The sequence below is a fragment of the Danio rerio genome, chromosome 3 (genome assembly GCF_049306965.1).
Source record: "Danio rerio strain Tuebingen ecotype United States chromosome 3, GRCz12tu, whole genome shotgun sequence".
Classification (NCBI taxonomy): Eukaryota; Metazoa; Chordata; class Actinopteri; order Cypriniformes; family Danionidae; genus Danio; species Danio rerio.
In genome coordinates, this window is record NC_133178.1 from 61,680,001 (window position 1) to 61,701,656 (window position 21,656).

At 37.3% G+C, this 21,656-nt stretch overlaps 1 protein-coding gene across 5 annotated transcripts in view; it reads right to left on the reverse strand.

The window, feature by feature from the left end:
• cyth1a (cytohesin 1a) overlaps window positions 1-21,656 on the reverse strand; it is a 113,456-nt gene that overhangs the window by 11,639 nt on the left and 80,161 nt on the right. For all 5 annotated transcript variants that reach the window (NM_214682.2, XM_068215811.2, XM_017353253.4 and 2 more), the window contains 7 exon segments: window positions 164-240; window positions 11,856-11,967; window positions 15,359-15,507; window positions 17,491-17,603; window positions 17,810-17,890; window positions 21,356-21,474; window positions 21,559-21,625. In NM_214682.2, coding sequence (NP_999847.1) covers window positions 164-240; window positions 11,856-11,967; window positions 15,359-15,507; window positions 17,491-17,603; window positions 17,810-17,890; window positions 21,356-21,474; window positions 21,559-21,625 — 718 coding nt within the window.

A 21,656-nucleotide genomic window follows, 5' to 3' on the forward strand; every position in this document is an offset into this window, starting at 1 on the left:
ATGGACTAACCTTAACCTTGGGTTAAATTAGCTACTATTAATATAATTCAAAAACAAAAACAACACAGCGGTTGGTTTAGTCCGCATCACACTCAGAATTGTGTTAAATATAACCCAGCACTTTTGAAAGTGCACCCTCTGCTGTCATATTTTCAGTACTTACAGTAGTGTACTCAAAGTAGTAAAGGCAGTTATCAGTGAGAATAAACCAGCGCCTCTTCCAGGTTTTGACGCGTCCTCCTAAGGAGCAGAAGAAGAGTGTTAGCGCTGCGCTTTAGAGATGAAGCAGCAGACAGACAGATGAACACACACACACACACACCGTCAGCTCTTCTTCCCAGAGCATTCGCCACCGCAGCAAACCATGCTTAAAGCAGCCGACCCAGCAGCACAAAAAACTCAACACTGCCTTATTCCAGACTAACACTCGCACGCGTTAAAGGCAGAGTTCACCAAATGTACTCAACAATTGTTCAAAATCTATTTGAGTTTCTTTCTTCTGCTGAACGCAAAGGAAGATATTTGACAAATGTTGAAATAAGAAAAACAGTCGCTGACTTCTATGGTGTTTTTTTAGTCGTACTACGGACATCACTTGTTTCTAATGCCCTCAGCATATCTTGTTTACTGTTCAACAGAAGAAAGAAATCCATAAGTGTTGTACTATTTTCCACAAACGTTAATTTATGCATGAACTGTTCCTTTAATGCAGACACATCATCATCATCATTACCATCACGTGTCATTTACTAAACCAAATCTCATCATTATTATTAGCCCGGCTTCACTAGTACTCTTCTGCAGTGTGTATGTTTATTTTCTCGTCTATTTTTGTTGTGATGCATATAAAGTCGGTTCCAAAAAGATTCAATTGCGAGGTGTTGAGAATCGAGAGTTGACTCCAAAGTTCAGAATAGTTTCCATCGAGCGGAACGACTTTACTTTTAACTTTAAAAGAGCTAATTACAACCCAGCCTCATTGGAGATATGTGCCCAGGGCTACATTTTTGAGAACGAGAAATATATACCCTGGGCTAAGTTTTTTTGCAGTTTGTTATCTACCATGTCTCATAAATCCACCGAAGGGTGCTGTGTATATTTCTACCAATCTTAATGCCTTTTTTGTGCATCTGTGAGAAGAGCTGGTCAGCTTAATATCAACCTGCTTGTTAAGTCATGATATATGGAATACTGTTTTCGGGTCCAAGCCGCTACTCGTTTGAATATGAAAATATTTGTTTGTGACCAATTTTTAGTTATATCACACAATAAAGTGAATTTTAGCATTTGTAATGGTTTGTCAACAATAATCAAGTAACTTCTGGGAATAGTATAAAGGTTTCTTTGTTTATCTCTGTGAAGACACAATCTTTTGAACTTCTTGATTCTAATTGGCTGGATGGTGCACATTAAATTAGTTTTAAATGTGCAGGTAGTTTGGATAATGGTTTAAAATAAATGTGATTCCCCAAACGTTATAAATAACAATAGCAACTGTGTCGCAATGAGAAATTCACTCAAGAAATATTTCACTGTTTGTTCAAACTACCTATTTAAAATAAGCTGAATCAACACAATTCTTGTGATTTTTTTGTGTGACAACTTAATTGTTTTATCTTCAATCAACCTAAATTTGTAAGAACATTCAAGTTAACTTAATCGAATTGTGTTGGGGCAACATGAAGGAATTGTGTGGAACCCACACGCAGTGTTTACAGTGTTCTTTGCCTCCACATCATGTATTTAAGTCTTCCTACGTAACTCTTTATAAATATTTCCTTGTTATCAGGGTTCAAAATATGAAATGTAGGTTTTAATATACCATATTATATTCAGTGCTGGGTGTATTGAGGTAAAATAAAGAGTTGCAGTAATTAGGTTCAGTGAAAAAAAAGTCAAGCAAGGGACTTTAGATGATTAATTAGTTACTTTTTAGTGTAATACACTTGCCTTAAATCAGGGGTATCCAAACTCGGTCCTGGAGGGCCAGTGTCCTGCTGAGTTTAGCTCTAACTTTCTTCAACACACCTGCCAGGTGGTTTTCAGTTTGTCTAGTAAGAGCCTGATTAGCCGGTTTAGCTGTGTTTGATTAGGGTTGGAGCTAAACTCTCCCGGACACTGGCCCTCCAGGACCGAGTTTGGACACCACTGCCCTCAATACTGTTAATAAATTCAACAGTTCTGTATAAATCAAGTCAGAGAAGCAGAAAAATCGTTTATCGCTTTACAAATGTTTTATTTTTGCAGAATAATTCTATTTTTTAAAGAAGTTTACATTTTTTAAGACAATAAAACATGCTTAAGTTTATGACAAAATATGGTATACATTCAGAGAAGCACAGTAAATTTATATCTATATTTTTGGTCTTTATATTGGTTGTTTATTTACTTGATTTTACAATTAAAGGAGGTTACAATTGTCTGATGATTCAAATAAATGTATGATAATATATGTCAAATATTAATTTGAAACATTTCGTGTTTTAATAAATATTGTTTTACATTTCCTAAAGTATTAATTCATGCTATATAAAGCTAAAAAGCCCTGTTTGATTCAAATATAAAGAGTTTTTTTTTTCCCATTGCAAACACATTGAAATAAGTTTTTTTCGTATTTTTGATTTTTAGCAATGAGTCAAGTAATTAAATACCCTTTTTAGACAAAGTTATAAGACAAGTAATATTTTAAAATATTATAGAAGTACAGTTTTAATTATGCGATTATTAATTAGAAACGAAATCCCTGTTTTGAATTACCCAGCACTAATTATATTACATTATACGCGTTAATTTAAATGAAGTCGTATTTTGTCAATTTTGTAACCGTTTTCCCAGTTAATCAGCCCAAAATGTCAGCACAGATGTAATGATCGTGACAGGCCGCTGTTGTTGACATTAGTTTCAGCACAGCACACACAAGCCGGGCACATTTCAACCGTTCTCTGGCAAAAACAGATGTGCTCCTCCTGCACTACAGACTCATTGTTTTCCAGTACCCGCACGAGCAACAAACAAAACAAAGACCAAAGCACTAGAGCAGCTGACAGGTTTCCGAGCAAGCTGATTGGCTGATTATCTGCTTTCATTATAGGTCAGTCCGGCGGTGATCCAGTGGAGCCGCAGACGGACTGACCGACAGACAGATAGACGGACAGACAGACACTGGGTGATGGAGGGTTTGACTAAACATTTTTATTTATATGCAGTTTTTGTATTACTATGAATAAATACTGATAACTCACCATCGCCCAGTATCCACTAAAGTGAGTCTGATTGAACAAAAATCACACACACACTGTTTTTTTTTTCTGCAGCACACACACATGTATCTATTCTTAACGTAGAGCATGAAGTGTTTGGTCCAGATGCAGTTTTCTGGCTCAGTCTGATCAGATCAAACACCAAATCAACACTCAGCCGTTTTGTTTAAAGGAATAGATCACAGACATTACAATTTTGTCATCAGCTCCAATCCTGTATGAGTTCACTTTCATAGAAAACCAGAGAGGATGTTTTGAAGAATGTTAAAGCTGCTCATTTACATATTATTATTACACACACTGTTTGTAATAAACAGGGCCAGACAGCTTCTGCGGAAATTTCAGTGCAGTAATTTGTAGAAAATCTGCAGATTTATGTGGAATTATTTTGGGTGTATTTTTTGAACTAAAAATACGTAACCTTTCGACTTTTATTCAAGGTTTACAATTCAAATCCAATTAGAACCACTTTTTGCACTTTCAAAGATAAACAAAGTAAGTCTCATATAATAGATCTACTAAAAGACAAACTATATTACTTTACAAACCGTACTGTACTTAACCAATTTAAACGTTCTTTAGAAACAATGCTTCATACTGATAGCGGAAGAAAAGCTATCAGAAAAGTTATCTATCAAAATTTCTGTCATCATTTACTGAAAACCTTTTTTTTTTATTCTTTATTCTTTTTTTATTCAAAAAAAGAAGATACTCTGAAGAATGTTGAAACCTTTAACCACTGACTTCTACAGTATTTGTTTTTCTTACTATGGAAGTCAATGGTTACAGGTTTTCAACATTCCTCAAAATATCTTCTTTTGTGTTCAACAAAAGAAACTTAAACAGGTTTGTGATGAGTAAATGATGAAAAAAATTACACTTTTGAAAGAACTATCTGTTTAGCTGTAAAAATTAATATACACCGATTCTTAAACAGAAGTTTTTTTTTTTTTTTAATCAAGTGCATTGAGTGACTCTGGTATATTTGTCTGATATCTAATAAACTAATGCACATCAGCTTTATCTTTTAACTAGTAAACGGCCCATACCTACAGTACACATAATGATTCTGACTGATGAGAGTGTGTGTTCAATAGGAGGAAATCATATGAGTTTTGGGCTGATTGAGGATGACAAAACCATGACAGAGTTTTCTTTTGAGTGAACAATCCCTTTACTCTTGCATTTGGTTTGTTCATTTGCCGTTTTCATAAGTTGTCAAAAGTACCAATCTGCAATCTGCAGAATCCAATCTGCAGTGAAAAGTGGTAAACTGATCACCATCATGGCCATCACAGTCATATCTGTTGAGTATGTAAACACGATGGCCAATCAGTGCCGTTTAAAAGGGATAATTCAACCAAAAAGATGAATTTTTACTCACTATTTACTCTCCCTCAAGTGTTTCCAAACTGAGTTTCTTTCTGCTGTTGAACACAAAAGAAGATATTTTGAAGAAAGCTGCAAACCTGCAACCATCGACTTATAGTAGTAGTATAGGAACAAACATTTTATAATATAATAATAGTAGGAATAATATGGTATTACAGGTTTTCAGCATCTTTCAAAATATCTTCTTTTGTGTTCAATAGTAGAAACTCCTTAAAATTTGGAATCAAGGAATCAAAGAATTGACTTTTTTGGGTGAACTATTCCTTTAAGAATGCACCTAACAGTGTCTGAAAATGTACTTTTTAATATTTCATACCCATATTTTCTGATACTTTTGACAGCCCTACACTGTAAATTAGCAGTTTATTATATTTTGTGATTGATGTTTTCATTTTTTCTTATTTATTTTTAGCTTTTGAAACGCATTATGGGACCTTGATCTTCCTTCAACAACTATAAACCTTTGAAAAAGTGACTTTTATGAACATTTTGAATAGTTTAAAGTAGTGGTTCCCAAAGTGGGGGTCAGGGGGCAATGACAGGGGTCACTCAGTGATTTCCGATAGTCAAGTTTATTAAGCTATTAGAATGACCATATTTTATCCATAACCCACAGAAGACAAAAATAGTAGTTAATAGTTGCATAAAACCAACATCATGCAAATGAAAAGCCATCAGCCTTTCAATTGTTCTTTTTCATAAGATTGGTTTACGTTAGATTAACAACACAGCTATTGTGTCAGCTGCAGCAGATTGATTTTATAGCACCAAGTTAAACCTCCCGGCACGTTTATGGCAATCAAATACATTAAAATATTTATACAGGCCACAACTGAACAGTGAGTATGTTTACATGGGCACCAATGATCCGATTTTAATAAGATTAAGACAAATCTCTGTTTATGAGTCTACTGTGTAAACAGTGATTTCTGATTAATTTCTTCTGATTAAGATCATATCGAACTTGACAGAAATGGAATTAAGACATGTGGAGTATGCCGATTGTAGTCGTACCGACATGTAAACACTCTAATCAAACTATTATCGTCGTGTAGGATTTTCGTCACATTTTGCGTCAGGATAGTCTATATTAGAGGATGACATTTTTTTTGGGAATCCCACGGGTCACAGGATTGAATATTAACGGGAGCCGACGGGAATATATATAAATGATGTATACCGACATGCATACATACATTTTTTCTCCCCCAATTTCTGTTTACCAGAGTGAAGATTGTTTCAACACATTTCTAAACATAATAATTTCAATAACTCATTTCTAATAACTGATTTATTTTCTCTTCGTCATGATGACAGTAAATAATATTTTACTATATATTTTTCAAGACACTTCTATACAGCTTAAAGTGACATTTAACGGCTTAACTAGGTTAATTAGGTTAACTAGGCAGGTTAGGGTAATTAGGCAAGTTATTGTATAACGATGGTTTGTTCTGTAGACAGTCGGGAAAAAAAATAGCTTAAAGGGGCTAATAATTTTGTCCTCAAAAGGGTGATTAAAAATTAAAAACTGCTTTTATTCTAGCCGAAATAAAACAAATAAGACTTTCTCCAGAAGAAAAAATATTATCAGACATACAGTGAAAATTTCCTTGCTCTGTTAAACATCATTTGGGAATTTTTTATTATTATTTTTTTAATTCAAAGGGGGGCTAATATTTCTGACTCTAAATGTATAGGCTATTTCTGTCCGTTCGCATCTCGTCCCTTTGTGTCACCTGGCGGCATAGTCGCAAACTGAGGTCATAGGTAAAAAACACACACACTCCTTTATAGCGGCGGCGGTACATGGTGTGGCGGTTATGGCCATATTAAAGTCTCACCTACTGTAAGCATGTTGTGTGCAACGATTGTATATTTATAACCACAAATTATTGGCATTTTTTATTTTGTGGGCTAAAGTTTAAAGTGGCTTAAAGTGATATATTGTCTGGGTTTGTGTTGTATATTACGCTACAAAAAATTGTGATAAACAAGCACGTTTTCTGTTCTTTTACAGACTTATTTCTCTATTTATTATTTCTAATATTATTTCAAACTACTTAAATATCAATAAAAGTCACTTTGTTAAATTGTAGAGTTGAATTTTCAAAATCAAAAATCGACAGAGCAGAGATCAACATCCCATAATGCAATTCACAACCATTAATAAATAAAACACACACAAAATACGGAAACTTTTAACTAGCATATGTTTTTTAAAGTGTGAATAAGCTGAGATCTGCTCAGACTGAGAAAGCAGAAAAAGCTGCAGCTCCCAAAGTGAAATGACACACACAGAGAGAGAAAGAACTATGTTTTGAACATCACAGCAAACAAACTCTTCAGTACAGTCACAAAATCATCAACCCCGCAGCACCCGCCACCACATAGAGACCGCCATTCGCTGATTCCATGAAGACGACGAGCGGTCAGACGAACAAGATGGAGGAACATGTAAAATAAACTAGAGTAAAACTCATGAAAAGACGAACCAAAACAAAACAAAAAAAAATGAGCCTACAGCGGCTGATCACAGAAACGGGACAGAAAGCAAGGCTGATCACCAGAAGCACCTGAGAGCGAGAGAGGAGCGATTTGTGTACATACCTCCTGAGGAAAGACAACAGCCAAAATCATGGGAACAAACAAACAAACAAACGAGGAAGAAAAGGGGAAACAAAAAATTGAATTAAATGAGAAATCATCCTCCCCACACGCTGCCTCTCTGACAGAGCAAGTACATATTGGGGTGAAGCTGGTTTTATAGTCGCACTTTTAGACTTTCGCCTTCTTGATGTCATTTCAGAAAAGTGGTCTTTGCTAGGGGAAATTGTATTAGGAGCCAATCACTATTAAAGCACAGCATCGTTTACAGTCAATTAAATAGGTCTAATGTGGTTTTGAGGTCATACTTGCATGGGATTTCAGAGTGAATATTCAAAATAGCATGGTAAACAATATAGGGACAGCGTCATTTGGTTTAAAAATGAACAGTGTAGCCAATTACAGCTTTAACAGCACTTATACGCATTCACATTACGCATTCAAATGTGATGTTTTTATCGATCACTATATACATTTTATTTAATCACACTTTTTAACACAGTAATATTAAAATGTTCAGTTTGAATTAAGCAGATCCTTTGTAGATGATTCCCGGACGATGACTTTGCATAGCGATAAAAGCTCATTCACACTGAATGCGTACATGTTTGTAAATTCTATCTGTGTGAATAATATTTCTATTTGATTATAATGTTAAAGGAGTTCAGATACCAGATTGTGTATATATGTCAATAACATATTATAGGTGTTTTGTATAGTAGCTAAAATAAATATAGAAAATATTATACAAAATGAATAAAAACATTAATAACAATAACAATATTATAAAAATACAAAGTAGAAATTTATTTTATTGCCGTACCTTTATTAATTTATTGTCTTAAAATTTCAAGTTGAATAATGTTAAGCCTATAAGTCAATTTAACTTAAATTACAGTCAACTGACTTAAAATACCTTGCATAACTTAAAAAATTAAGCTAGAAACATGATTAATAAACAATGATTAATAACATGATTAATAAACATGATCATTAACAATAACATAAAAAAATACTAATACACAGTATCAAATTAATTTATTACCTTTCCTTTAATTATTTATTGCCTTAGACTTTTAAGTTGAATCATATTAGTCAATTAAAATAAATAAATTACATTAAACGGACTTAAATCATCTTGTATAACATTTTTTAAAACATGATTAATAACTTATTAAAACAATAAGTTATGACTTACTGATCACTTTGCATAGGAGATCGGAGTTCATTTATACCGAACGCGTCTTTGCTTCTAAAAACACGAGACGGTTCAGAATAGTTTGGAAAAAAGCGCAGCATAAATAATAAAACAGTTGTCATGCCAACTTTCTACTATAAACAAAAGCTTGCAACGGTTGTCTTGCCTCCGAGCTCTTTTGTGGAACTAACAGTGATGAGCAGAGCTGCTTGTGAAAGTTAAACTTGACATGGCATCTAAAAAATGTGTCGCTCACATGGGCAGTGCTTCAAAAGATGCGAGTCGTAACAGCCACACACATCCGATCGCGTATTTATGCGAGTATTTAAAATGCGAGTTAGTCACAAATATGATGCATGTCCTCATAATTCCTTTTTAAATTCAGCCAAATCTATTTTATTGAAAGCGAAAGTCTGAATGTGCGAATATAAAACCAACTTTACCTCAATCAAGTACCTTTGCATTTCCTCCTGTCGCTGTGAATGACGGAGATCCACTCCAAAATAAATCAGACCAAATGTACATGGGAATCCATTCAGAAGGACAGAGAGAAAATGGTGGTGCAGTTTTGGATTTGACCACTAGTGGGCACACATCATATTGACTGCAAATCAGAACTGTTTCCAAGCAGGTGTATAATCCTGATGCAGGTATGTCGCTTCTATTAAAGGGACAGTCCACCTAAAAATCTAGATTTACTCACTTTCTAAACTTCTTTTCTTCTGTTGTACACAAAACAAGATTTTCTGAAAAATGTTGGAGAAAACGCAGCGATTTCCTCCCAGCATTCTTCAGTATATCTTCACTTGTGTTCAACAGAAAAGAAAAACTGAGATTTATTACAAATGGAGGATGAGCAAACGATGACAGACATTTCAGTTTTGGGTGAACTGTCCCTTTTACATGATTTGATGTACGTGTTTGTAAATTCTATATGCGTGTGAATGATATTTCTTGATTATAATATCGGAGGAGTTCAGATAACCAGTTATCAACTCGTGTAAACATGTCAGTAATGTATTATAGGTGTATTGTATAGTAGCTAAAACAAATATAGAAAATAATATTCAAAATACATTCATAAAATCAATAATAACAATAAAATAATAATATGCAGTAAAAATTTAATTTGCATAAATTTATTGCCTTAATTTTTTAAGTTCAATCATATTAAATTACAATAAACTGGCTTAAATTACCTTATAACTTAATAAATTAAGTTAGAAACATGATTAATAAACAATGATAAATAACATGATTAATAAACATAATTAATAACAATAAAATTATAATAATACACAGTAAAAAATGTTTTTATTGCCTTAAATTTTTTAAGCTAAATCATATTAAGCCCCGGTCAGATCACACGAATTTGTCCTGTTTTTGACCTGACTTTCTTGACGTATGGTGTCGTAAACGTTCGAGAAACACGATTGAATCGTTTCTTCTCGTGTAATGTGGCATAGTTCACGACAACTGATACCAAGTCTGCGACGTCATCGCAGAAAGTCTAGCATGTTTAATTTTTTTTCTCATTCTACACGAGTTCCATCACAAGGGTGACACTGTACAATCATTTCTCGGTTATCTCAGTGGATATTGCCGGTCAGTTAATCAAAAATCAGGCTGCATATTTACTTATGGGTGGGTCCAGGAAGATCATTCATTGGTTGTGCAAACTTTAACTACCTCTTCTAAAATATTAAGTTGTTTTAAGCAATTTTATCTGACAGACTGACACAAATATGCAGACATTCTCACGACAAGTTTCTGAGTTCTCTCATGCTTCAAACACAGTTTGTTCTTATGTAATGTAATCTGCCAATATGTTTAGTGCTGCGAATACATTGTGAAAGCATATCCTACATTGTAAAAGCATATCCTGCTTATTCAAATTTGTCATTAACTGTGAAAACAGTTTAATATAGGCTTCTCGGAAACTGTTAATATTTCATTGTAATTTTATTTAGGCTAGATTATTATTTTATTTAACAAACCAACACTATCTCACGGCAATTTGTGTTTTGGCGCATATAGCGGACTTGTTTTAAGCACTTCACCTCGAATGTTATTCCTTATTTTTGAGATAACTGACCATCAAAAGATGCATTAAAATTAAGATAAAAATGACAGAAAACGAAATTATATTCAAAAAGATTTTTTTCCATTAATAAATATACAAATTATATTTTTGTTTGTGCCCCTCCACTACTTAACTGTGCAGGTGGATGATTTGTTTCGCGCTTGACTGTAATTGTTGCATCACAAACCTCTGTCCTATATTTGCAATTTTTTAATATGTCATTATTTCAAAGATTATGTCTTGAGCTTCTGAATTTCCCTCACTGCTGATGTGCTTTCATTTTCTCCTTCTCACTCATGGCAAGTTCAGGCGAGGGTGTGATTAATAAGAAACCCATGGCAGGAAAATAAACATTTAGATTTCAAAGAAAATATCTTATTATTAAAAAGGAATCATAAGTTTGATCCACTTCATGTCGTAACGAATGCCCTTAAATAATGTAGTTATTAGTTGTCAGCATGCATCAGTGCTTATTGAGACTGAAAGATAAAAAATACAAAATTGAGTTCAGAAATATCGTTATAGCAACACTTGTGACTGCTTTGGGAAATAATGCTCATTGTAGACGTCACGGGATGACTGATCATGAAGGATTGTATAATCTGGCACATTTGTTACTCACAACAAGTCAAGATTTTATCAAGACAAAATCGCATAATCTGACATAGTGACTTTCGTAACCTACAATAAAAATCGTGTGATCTGACCAGGGCTTTAGTCAATTAAAATAACTTAAATTACATTAAACTGACTTAAATCATCTTGTATAACTATAAAATAATTATGTTTTTTAAACATGATTAATAAAAACTTATTAAAATATGCTGTCATGACTTACTGACCATATGCTTTGCCATGTAATAATAACAACAACAACAATAACAATACAACTACTACTACTACTACTACTAATAATAATAATAGTAATAATAATAATAAAACTAAGCAACATGACAATCATTACCATGTGTTATAATGCATTAAGCACAGTCAATGAAAATACAATTGAATACAAGTTATGAATAGATGTAGAATAGATTAAATACACCGTTTCTCTTGTGATCTCACTTTGTTTACCAGCATCCAACTGCATTACTAAGGATGAGCTTCGACTCATGCAGCCGACTGAGTGTGATTACCTTAATATGAGGAGGAGAAAGATGTGACGTGATGTGAGATCATCGGATGAGCTCATAGGACGAGTGTATAAATGTATCTGTGTGTGTTTGTCTTAAATGTAGATGTATGTGAGGGTGGAGCAGCCCGATCATCATTAATCTGAGAGGAAAAGCTGTTAGCTGTTATTCCCACTCACCCAGTTTGAGCAGCCAGCCCTCTCTGTCCGGGTTGAAGAAAGTGTGTGTCAGGTCATTGCCGTCGTCCTCTGGGATTTTGAAGGGCTCGTTCTTGATGCTCTCGTAGAGGTTCTGCGTGAGTCGAAGGAAAACACAATCAAGTTCATAAGATGAAGAAGCTGATGTCAGCTCAGAATGACAATAATGTCCTCTTATGGTGAGACTGAAAGCAATATACAGTGCCTTGCTAATTATTGCTTGTTAAAATTTTACTTGACCTACAACTACAATCGTACAAATCGAACTTGTCATTAAAATATCATTTAATATTATTGATGCTCTTATAAAATTAGTAATGATTATTTAATGAGAAATGCTAATGACAAATTAATCTTGTTCCACTGCAAAAAAAAAAAAAAAAAAAAAAAAAAAACGAGCAAAGAGCAAACTTAGATATATGTCATATTTCACTTAACAGAAAATAAATTTTCTAATAAGTACTATTGTAGGTAAATAAAAGAGTCAAATAATGAATTCAGAAGCTCTAGTAAGTCTTATATTTATAGGTTTACCTTCCAACAAGACAATGACGCTAAGCACACAGCTAAAATGATGAAAGAGTGGCTTAAAAACAACTGCACGGTTCACTTGGCCAGCCCTGGCCCAGTTGGAAGAGGTGTGCCTGAGCGCAGTTCACTTGGGCTTTGGCGCGGTACGTTTGTGTGTGAGTGCAAAACGCGCCAAAGCCCAAAACTGAAAGCAAGACGTGACTTTTAAGGGGCTGTTTCATATGGATTTATTAATAATTCTTACTGTTCAGTGAACGCAAACTGCCGTAGTTTCTTAAAGACGCAAACCCCTCACTGCATGACAGCTGCGCACCTTCAGAAGACCTCCTCAATCCTGCAGCACCAGAGCTTTATGATTGTTTATGAGCGCCAAAAATGGCGGATCTGTTCGGCGAAATATCTGACTGCATGTCACCGCATACCTAAGGACTGTTTGGCAAAAAATTTGACTGCATGTCACTGCATATCAAACGACTGAAATGATATAACTAGAGAAATCTCCACTGTGCTGCTGAGTGAGAGAGCGCTTCTCACTGAACAGCACAGCATCGATGACGTAAGTGTGCCGAGGCCCAATATGGTGTGAGTGCGGGCCGTCGGGGGAGACGGGAGGGGGGACAAGCGTGCTTTGGCCCCGTTCGAGGCAACTGTACCTAGTGTGAGTACGGCCTTAAACCTAATTGAGCATCTCTGGAGAAACCTAAAAATGGCTGTTCCTCAACGTTTACCATCCAACCTGACAGAACTGATGAGGACCTGCAAGGAGGAATGGCAGAGGATCCCCAAATCCAGGTGTGAAAAACATGTTGCACTTTTCCCAATAAGACTCACTGTATTAGATCAAAATGGTGCTTCTACTAAATACTGAGTATAAGGTCTGAATACTTAGGACCATGTGTTATTTCAATTTTTCTTTTTTAATAAATCAGCTGTGTGTACATTAAAAATAATTTAAACGATTTTAGCAAATGACTGCAATTTTAAAAAACGTGACAAATCTAAGGGGGTCACAGAAATATAGTGGCCCACTACCACCACTTTCACACTGAAATGAATGGGACAGTGGAATATACACTGGTAATGCATCCTAAGATTTGTCCCTTGGTTTCATTCACACTGCAAGTGACTAATATCTGTAGGACTAAAACTGACATAGTGTTTTAGGTAGCTTTAAAATCTCAACAAAGTCACACAACGTATAATTTAGAACACAGTTTGCGTTACATCACAATCTATCGAATTAAAATGCAGTCAAACAAAGTTTAACCCACCTGAGCCGGTAAGGACATTTTCACACAGTCCGCGTGATATCAAATTTAAAAGCGAAAGCATTCAAAATACACGTTTAGTGCCAGGAATACAGGTACAGCAGGACTGAAATCTGAGAGCCGGGGACAGGCAGGATGCCATGCATTTGTTCAATTTGTATTTTCAGCCTCTTATTTCCCCATTCAGCCAAATGCTGATGATGTCATTTGTGCTGCCAAAAATCCCTAATTGATAGTTTTCAGTCACGTGACCCGTGCAGAGACCTGGCGAGCACAAAAACAAAGGCAGCTACACTGGGATCTCTTTAGAAATGCAGCACAATCCGCTCATATTTCCATTTGTTTCGTGCTACGAATATTTGGATCACATATCAACAGAACAAAACAGAGATATGATCACAAACTTTTAATCGTGGCCAATTGTGAACCATTTTATGCACCCGTGGATGTTTTTCAGTCATGATATCCCTGTCAACGCTTGAATTCTGTGATATTTACATCTATCTTGTGGATATTCCTCAGTGATTTAGTAATTAGCGAGGGCATTATAGCTCGATTTCTTTTGCTTAGATTATTATTTGATGACTGGAAAAATCTATTTGATCACTTCTGCTATTTATAAAAGGTGGGCCATTTATATGGATACACCTTATTAAAGTGGGAATGGTTGCTGATATTAAAGTCCTGTTTGAGGCATAATAGTATTTGTGAATGGGGAAACTTTTCAAGAAGGGTGGTGACCATGGTGGCTATTTTGAAGTCGGCCATCTTGGATCCAACTTTTGTTTTTTTCAATAGGAAGAGGGTCATCTAACACATCAAACTTACTAGGAATTTCACAAGAAAAGCAATGGTGTGCTTGGTTTTAACGTAACTTCATCCTGTCATGAGTTATTTACAAGTTTCTGACCACTTATAAAATGTGTTCAATGTGCTGCCCTTTGTGTTGGATTGTCAATGCATTGCTCTTCTCCCACTCTTCACACACTGATAAGCAACACCGCAGGAGAAATGCCAGCACAGGCTTCCAGTATCTGTAGTTTTAGGTCATGGGGGTCAGGGGGTCAGATCGGGAGACCTTGGGGGCTATTTAACTAGCCCATGATGACCAATCCACTTTCAGGAAACTGTTCATCTAGGAATGCTCGGACCTGACACCCATAATGTGGTGGTGCATCATCTTGCTGGGAACGTGCCAGCTTCAGTGCATAAAGAGGGAAACACATCATCATGGAGCGATTTCAAATATCCAGTGGCCTTGAGGTTTCCATTTATGAATAGATAGCCCCACTATGTTTGTTGTCTATGGTGTGAAGATACAAGATGTGCAGCACCTGAAACTACAGATACTGGAAGCCTGTGCTGGCATTTCTCCTGCGGTGTTGCTATCAGTGTGTGAAGAGTGGGAGAAGAGGGTTGCATTGACAATCCAACACAACTGCCAGTGCATTGAACGCATTGGAAGCAGAAAGGGAGAAAGGACTGGTGTAGGACCTCAAGGCGGGAATCGAACGAGTCACCGTGAGCACTTAACCACAAGGCTATTGACGCCAACTACACCACTAAATTTTATGCATCTTGAAATGCATCATTTGAGGTATTACAAATTGGGGGCTCGTCCGGGATATGCGAAAAACTAATACAACTAATACAAAAAGCCACAAGCATGAGTGAGAGCAAACAAACCCTGAGCAGCTCTTCCGGCAGGTCCCCTCCGTCATTAATGCCTCTGTTCATGGAGATGAAGCGTTCCACCGTGGGCTTGTCCTTAACATTCGGGTTGTGGAGGCTGGTGTTTAACATAATGATGGCGAAGGACAAAATGTAGCACGTGTCTGTAAAAAAAAAGACACAACTGTTCACAATGACATTCAGCATCTGAGCACAGCATTTACCAGCACTGGCCTGGATAAAAGGTTATTTACACATAAACATCCCCTATATACTGAATAACTGCAGGTGAACTTAGTTTATATATATATAATAACTTTAACTGTTAAAAGTTATTATATCTAGTTAATTAGTTAAAGCTGTGGCAACTAATAACCTTAATTTTCCGAATTTAATTGTACTGCAATAATGGGCATCTTTTGTAAAGCTGCTTTGACTCGCTGCCTAACTCCTTCCCAACTCCTTCTTTCTAGCTACCCCTTCCAAACTCCTCCTTCCTCCTCCTTTCTAACTCCCCCTTCCCAACTCCTCCTTCCCAACTCCCCCTTCCTAACTCCCCACATAACTTTCCCTTCCTACCTCCTCCGTTCTAACTAAACCTTCCTGACTCCCCCTACCTAACTCCTCCTTCCTGAATCCCCCTTCTTAACTCCCCCCTTCTAACTCCTTCTTTCTAACACCTCCTTCCTAACTCCTCCTCTCTCTCCCCCTTCCAGCTCCTCATTTCTCTCTCCCCCTTCCTAACTTCTCCTTCCTAACTCCCCCTTTCCAACTCCTCCTTCCAAACTTCTCCTTTGTAACTCATCCCTTCTCTCTCCTCCTTCCCAACTACTACTTCCTAACTCATCCTCTCTCTCCTCCTTCCTAACTCATCCTCTCTCTCCTCCTTCCTAACTCATCCTCTCTCTCCTCCTTCCTAACTCATCCTCTCTCTCCTCCTTCCTAACTCATCCTCTCTCTCCTCCTTCCTTACTCATCCTCTCTCTCCTCCTTCCTAACTCATCCTCTCTCACCTCCTTCCCAACTCCTCCTTCCAACTCCTCCTTCCTAACTCATCCTTTCTCTCTCCTCCTTCCCAACTACTACTTTCTAACTCATCCTCTCTCTCCTCCTTCCCAACTCCTCTTTCCAACTCCTCCTTCCTAACTCATCCTTTCTCTCTCCTCCTTCCCAACTACTCCTTCCTAACTCATCCTCTCTCTCCCCTTCCCAATTCCTCCTTCCTAACTACTCCTTCCTAATTTCCCCTTCCTAACTCCTCCTTTCACTCTCTCCCCCTTCCTAAATTCTCCTTCCTCTCTCCCCTTCCTAACTCCTCCTTCCTAACTTCCAATTCCAAACTCCTACTTCTTGACTTCTCCTTTCTAACTCCTCCTTCCTTTCTCTCCTTCTTTTAAACTCCTCCTTCCAAACTCCTCTTTCCAAATTCCCCCTTTCTAACCACCCCTTTCTAACTCCTTTCTAAAGCCTGGTTTATACTTCTGCATCAAGTGACTGGTGTAAACCACGGCGTATGCAACGCGTGTAGCTGTGCATTTATACTTCTGCATGCTGTCTCTGTTGGTCTGCATTAACACTTCCGAAACGCTAGTTGGCAGTGAGGTGTTAATGTTCCTCTGTGTCGAGTTTCTTCGCTGGTGTTTTTTCTGAACATTTCCTGAATGTACAAGTGGCTCAAACTCGCTCATTTTGAGGCAGGAACCGGCGGACGTGCAACAACTTTAACTATGAGGTAAACACAAAACAAAACTTTCTATTCGGAGCTCCTTCACGGGACTCCACACTTGTAAACAATCGCTCCATCAGGCTTGCGCCGCTTACACGGCTCTCGCTCCTGCCCAGACTCATCAGCGCTACCAAGCCGACCAATCACAGAGCTTGCGCTACACATAGTTGCGACGTGTAGGTACATTTTTTGAGAGGTGCATGTTAGCGACGCCGACAGCCACAGAGTAGGGCTATGCGTCATTATGTAGGCTGTGCCGTAGCATATGCGTGCACTTAAAGCAAAAGTATAAATCAGCCTTAAATCCTCTTTAAAAATAATTCCCTCATTGTTCCTCCAATTCCCTCTCTTTTAAAAAAAGGACATTACAAAACTGTGTTTTTCTCATTTGTGGGAAAGCAGTGTTGTAAATCAGTCTGACCTGTGGACTGAAAGACTCCAGGGTTGCACTGGCAATATCTCTGAGCAAATGCCTCCATCATCCTGTCAATCTTCTGTGCTTCACCAGGAAGCCTGAAACTCCACAGAAACTGCCTGCGTGGAGACACGACATGATAATTAAACACATTTGTAATATTGTGATTCTCATAGCTTGTTAACTTGGTTCATGGCTTGTAATTGTTTAAGAGAAGCTTCTTTGGATGTAAATCGGAAAAAAAAAAATACTTAAAACTAGAAAAGTAAAACCATAAAATTTGCATCAGTTTATATGCTAAGACACAGAGCGGAGATGCATTTACCTGAGAGCCTGAACCAGGTTTAGATCTGTGAACTCGTGCAGCTCCACAAAAGCATGAAGGACCTGGATATTGAAGTCATCCCTGTTAAACAACATGAACATGAAAGCGGAATTAGTGCACTTACATTTATTCATTTACCAGACACCTTTTTCCTAAGCGACTTGCGTTAAAATAAGTAGATTGTAATTTAACAAACACATTCAAAGACAATTTAAAGTATTCTTATTTTAAAAACTTAAAGTTTTCCATGACCATTCATCTGAAGTACTTTATCCAATTATGTTGGCATAACTTAATAAGCATTGGCTTGCAACAGGCAATATACAGGCGCCCCTATCAATATGTTATTGACTTGTATCAGGTAATGAAGAGGTTTCATATCAAGCTAAAGGAAAAACAGAGTTAGTTTATACCGTTATGCTGGTGAAAACTGTAAAATTCAGAAAATTAACAGACTATAGCTGATATTCAAAACTGGATGACTATTGATTAATTATTGATTATAAATTTTATATTGCTAAACTCAGAAGTCTTGGTTCTCTTAGAAGCTAAAGCTGTAGTCTTGATTATTGGACTCAGGCCCCGTTTACACTAGTGCATTTTAGTTTTAAAACAACGTTTGTGATCAAAAACGATCCGCGTCCACACTAGCGTTTCAACTAGCGTTATTGAACATATCTCCGTCCACACTACGCCACCAAAAACGTTTATGACGTGACCGTTCGCGCACTCTGGGCATGCGCGTTCTAGTATAAACAGAAAGCATGTGTCTCGCTCGGCATTTGGTTATTGTTAGTCAACAAACGCCGGTTGAACAATGAACTCGATGGCAAAGAAAGCAAGAGAGGTATTTCTGTGGACAGACGACGAGGTCGAGTTGTTACTAAATGTAACAGATGAATAAACGCACAATGGTGCCCCAAAAAAAAAGAAAATAGTGCAAGCAACGCTCCTATTTCTGTGCCCATGTTGTTGTTTACAGTGAAGGCTGGTCTGCTGTCTTCCGGTAGCGTTACAGCCATGTGTTATAGTCATGTGATAGGGGCTTAACGAATAAGGGAAGGATACGCAATGACACAAAAGCCCCAATCAGGTAGCGAATCTCAGCAGCCCCGCCTCCATTTTCAGATGTCTCCGTTTTCCCCTATCTACTGAATTGACTCTTATCATGGTCTCGCTTTGGGTGTATGACCACACATGATAAATGCACAATATAAATACACATTACATTACAGACCCCTTCAAATATCAAATTTTAAACAGCAGAAATGGATTAGAAATTAAATAAGTAGGAGTTAAACTTGCCTTATGCTATGAAACATCTGTGGATTCTGATTTATGTTTTTCAGGTCTTATCTGAGATAGAGTGGATGTGAGATCATTCAGGATGCATCATTTTCTAAAAAAGTGACTAAACTGGATGACGTGATTTCCCTACTGGGCTGATGGGGATCTTGTCCACTTTACAACTGTTTCTGAGTGATTACTGACAGGGAAACAAAGACCGGCAGACCCTCCTTCAATAACAGAAGAGCTCAAAAGATCCGATCTGATCTTCGAAAAAGCGGCTCTGTTTCCTGAACAGACACACCCACACTGAAAGAAAGGAGAAAACTAGAAGTGAAATCCAGGGTGAGACACGGAGCGAGGGAAATAAAGAGGATTCTTGCGCAGACGCAGAAGAGCCAGTAGGTGGATCTAAAATAGCAGGCCTCTCTGAACTCCAGTCTTCTCTGAGTCAACATTCCTTAAACATGAAGAGTCTGATGAGCTTACAGTCGGGATAAAAGGCTAATCAAAGACACTTGCGGTTGGGATTTTCAGAGTATCAGTACAAATGACAATGGATTCCAGGAATTTAGCTTCCTGTGGATATTAGGCTAAGCCACAGCTTCTATGATTGTGGACAGAACGGTGACAATAATTTTGTGATTCAAACACAGTGAGCAATGCATGAGCTACTGATTTCTATTTTATTTGGCTAGTGTTAAAATAAAACGCAAATATGATGGACCCAACCACTTTTAAAAGACACGATAACACTTTACAATAAGGGTTTATGTATTTACTAAGGATAAACACTACTTGTACAGCATTTATTAATCATAGTTTAATATTTACTAATGCCTTCTTAAAGGGTCACGAAACAAAAAAAAAAAAACCAATTTTTGAGCTGTTGACAGTCGTATATGTGTCCCACACTGCTAAAAACACTATTAAGACACCTATATTTCACTAAAAAGTGTAAATTGGTTGTTTTTGCGTTATTTCAAGCAAATTCGCACTTCCGGTTTGAAACGAATTTTTGAAGCTGCGTCACGGTCATGACATAATAGCATGTATTCCAGCGTGCAGACTGGGCGTCTGTGCCTGAGTGAGTCTTATTACGTCTTACAGTGTGCTGCATTAATGCATGAGTAAGGCTTGGTTCAAACCAATCAGCGCGCTTTATTGTGCAACTTCATTAATATTCATTACTGTCACAGTGTTTAGACGGCAGAGACCCCACGTTGTGTTGACAAAACAAGCGTGAAGTGTTGCTTTTATAGTTTGCTGCAGTTAAGTTTTGTTTACATTTTCTCTCTGTGAGAGCGCAGCTGGAGTCACGCGTGGATAAACAGTGTACGCGACGCTCGACAACAATAACTTACGTGTCTGAGGAGGATTATTGTTTACCTGAGAGCTGTTCTCATCTGCAAATGCTGGGATCCGGATTCGCTTGTAACGTTAGTCTTCTCTTAATAAAGACGCGGCTCTAGTTGCTGGTGATTGTCCTGTCTCTACAGATTTGGTAAGTGAGCGAACAGTGCTCTTTGTTTATTCAATTTGTTCGTATAGAACTGTTAACTATTGCACCGAGTGTAAACGTGTTAGCACTACAACCAAACTTTAACCTTGTGTAGGATTTTCACTGCATTTAGTGACCGGAATAACACAAGCGGCATTCTGACACTACCTGCCGCGTGCATCTAAGTTTCCGGGAAATGCTGAGTTTTTTTTTTTCTCTCATTCGCCGTGCGGTATCAAACATTGCATGAAAAATACACGCTTAGAGCAGTTCCTCGAATCAAATATCTTGTTTGTCGCGAGGGACATGAATGAATTCCCTGAATGAAAGAGCCAAACTGCAGTTAAAGTCCACCATTTAATAATTTGGCAAATAATTCGACTACAGATGTCCATGTAAACAGTCACTTTCTCCCCTGTGTGTGTGTGTGTGTGTGTGTGTGTATGTGTGTTTTGAGTCTGAAAGTCAGCGCACCCAAATAGACACTCCCACACCATCCCACTTTTCTTCCTCTGACACTCCCCCCTAAACAAAGCTGGACCCGCCCACTTTTCTGACTTTTTCCAAAGTAGAGGTGTGAAAACACCCTGCTGAAACGAGGGGGTTTCATGGCCCTTTAAAATCCAAAGCTGAGCTTGTTAACATTAGTTATTACACATCTGTCTTGATTCTTATCCTTATTAGGCATCTTATTTTGAGATAACAACCACTAAATAACGCAAGCACATCCTAAAAGCAAATTACATACACACACTGACCTCTCTCCCAGGTAGTCTCCTATTGCAGTCTTGTTAAGGCCTTCCCCTTTGTAGAGGAACCGAGCGATGTCCTCACTGGTGTTCTTTAGAAGGTCGTTTTCAATCAGGAACTGAATCCCCTGCAAACACAAACACATTTAAGGTTTAGACTCTAATAGACAATGAATGTATGTATCTAGTGCCTTAACAGATTTCCTAATCACCTTTTTTGGGTCCATGTTGAACTTCTTGCGGCCCATTGCCACTTGTTTGTTCCTCTGCATGTTTTTCCTGCAGGGACAACAACATCCAGTTGCGGAGG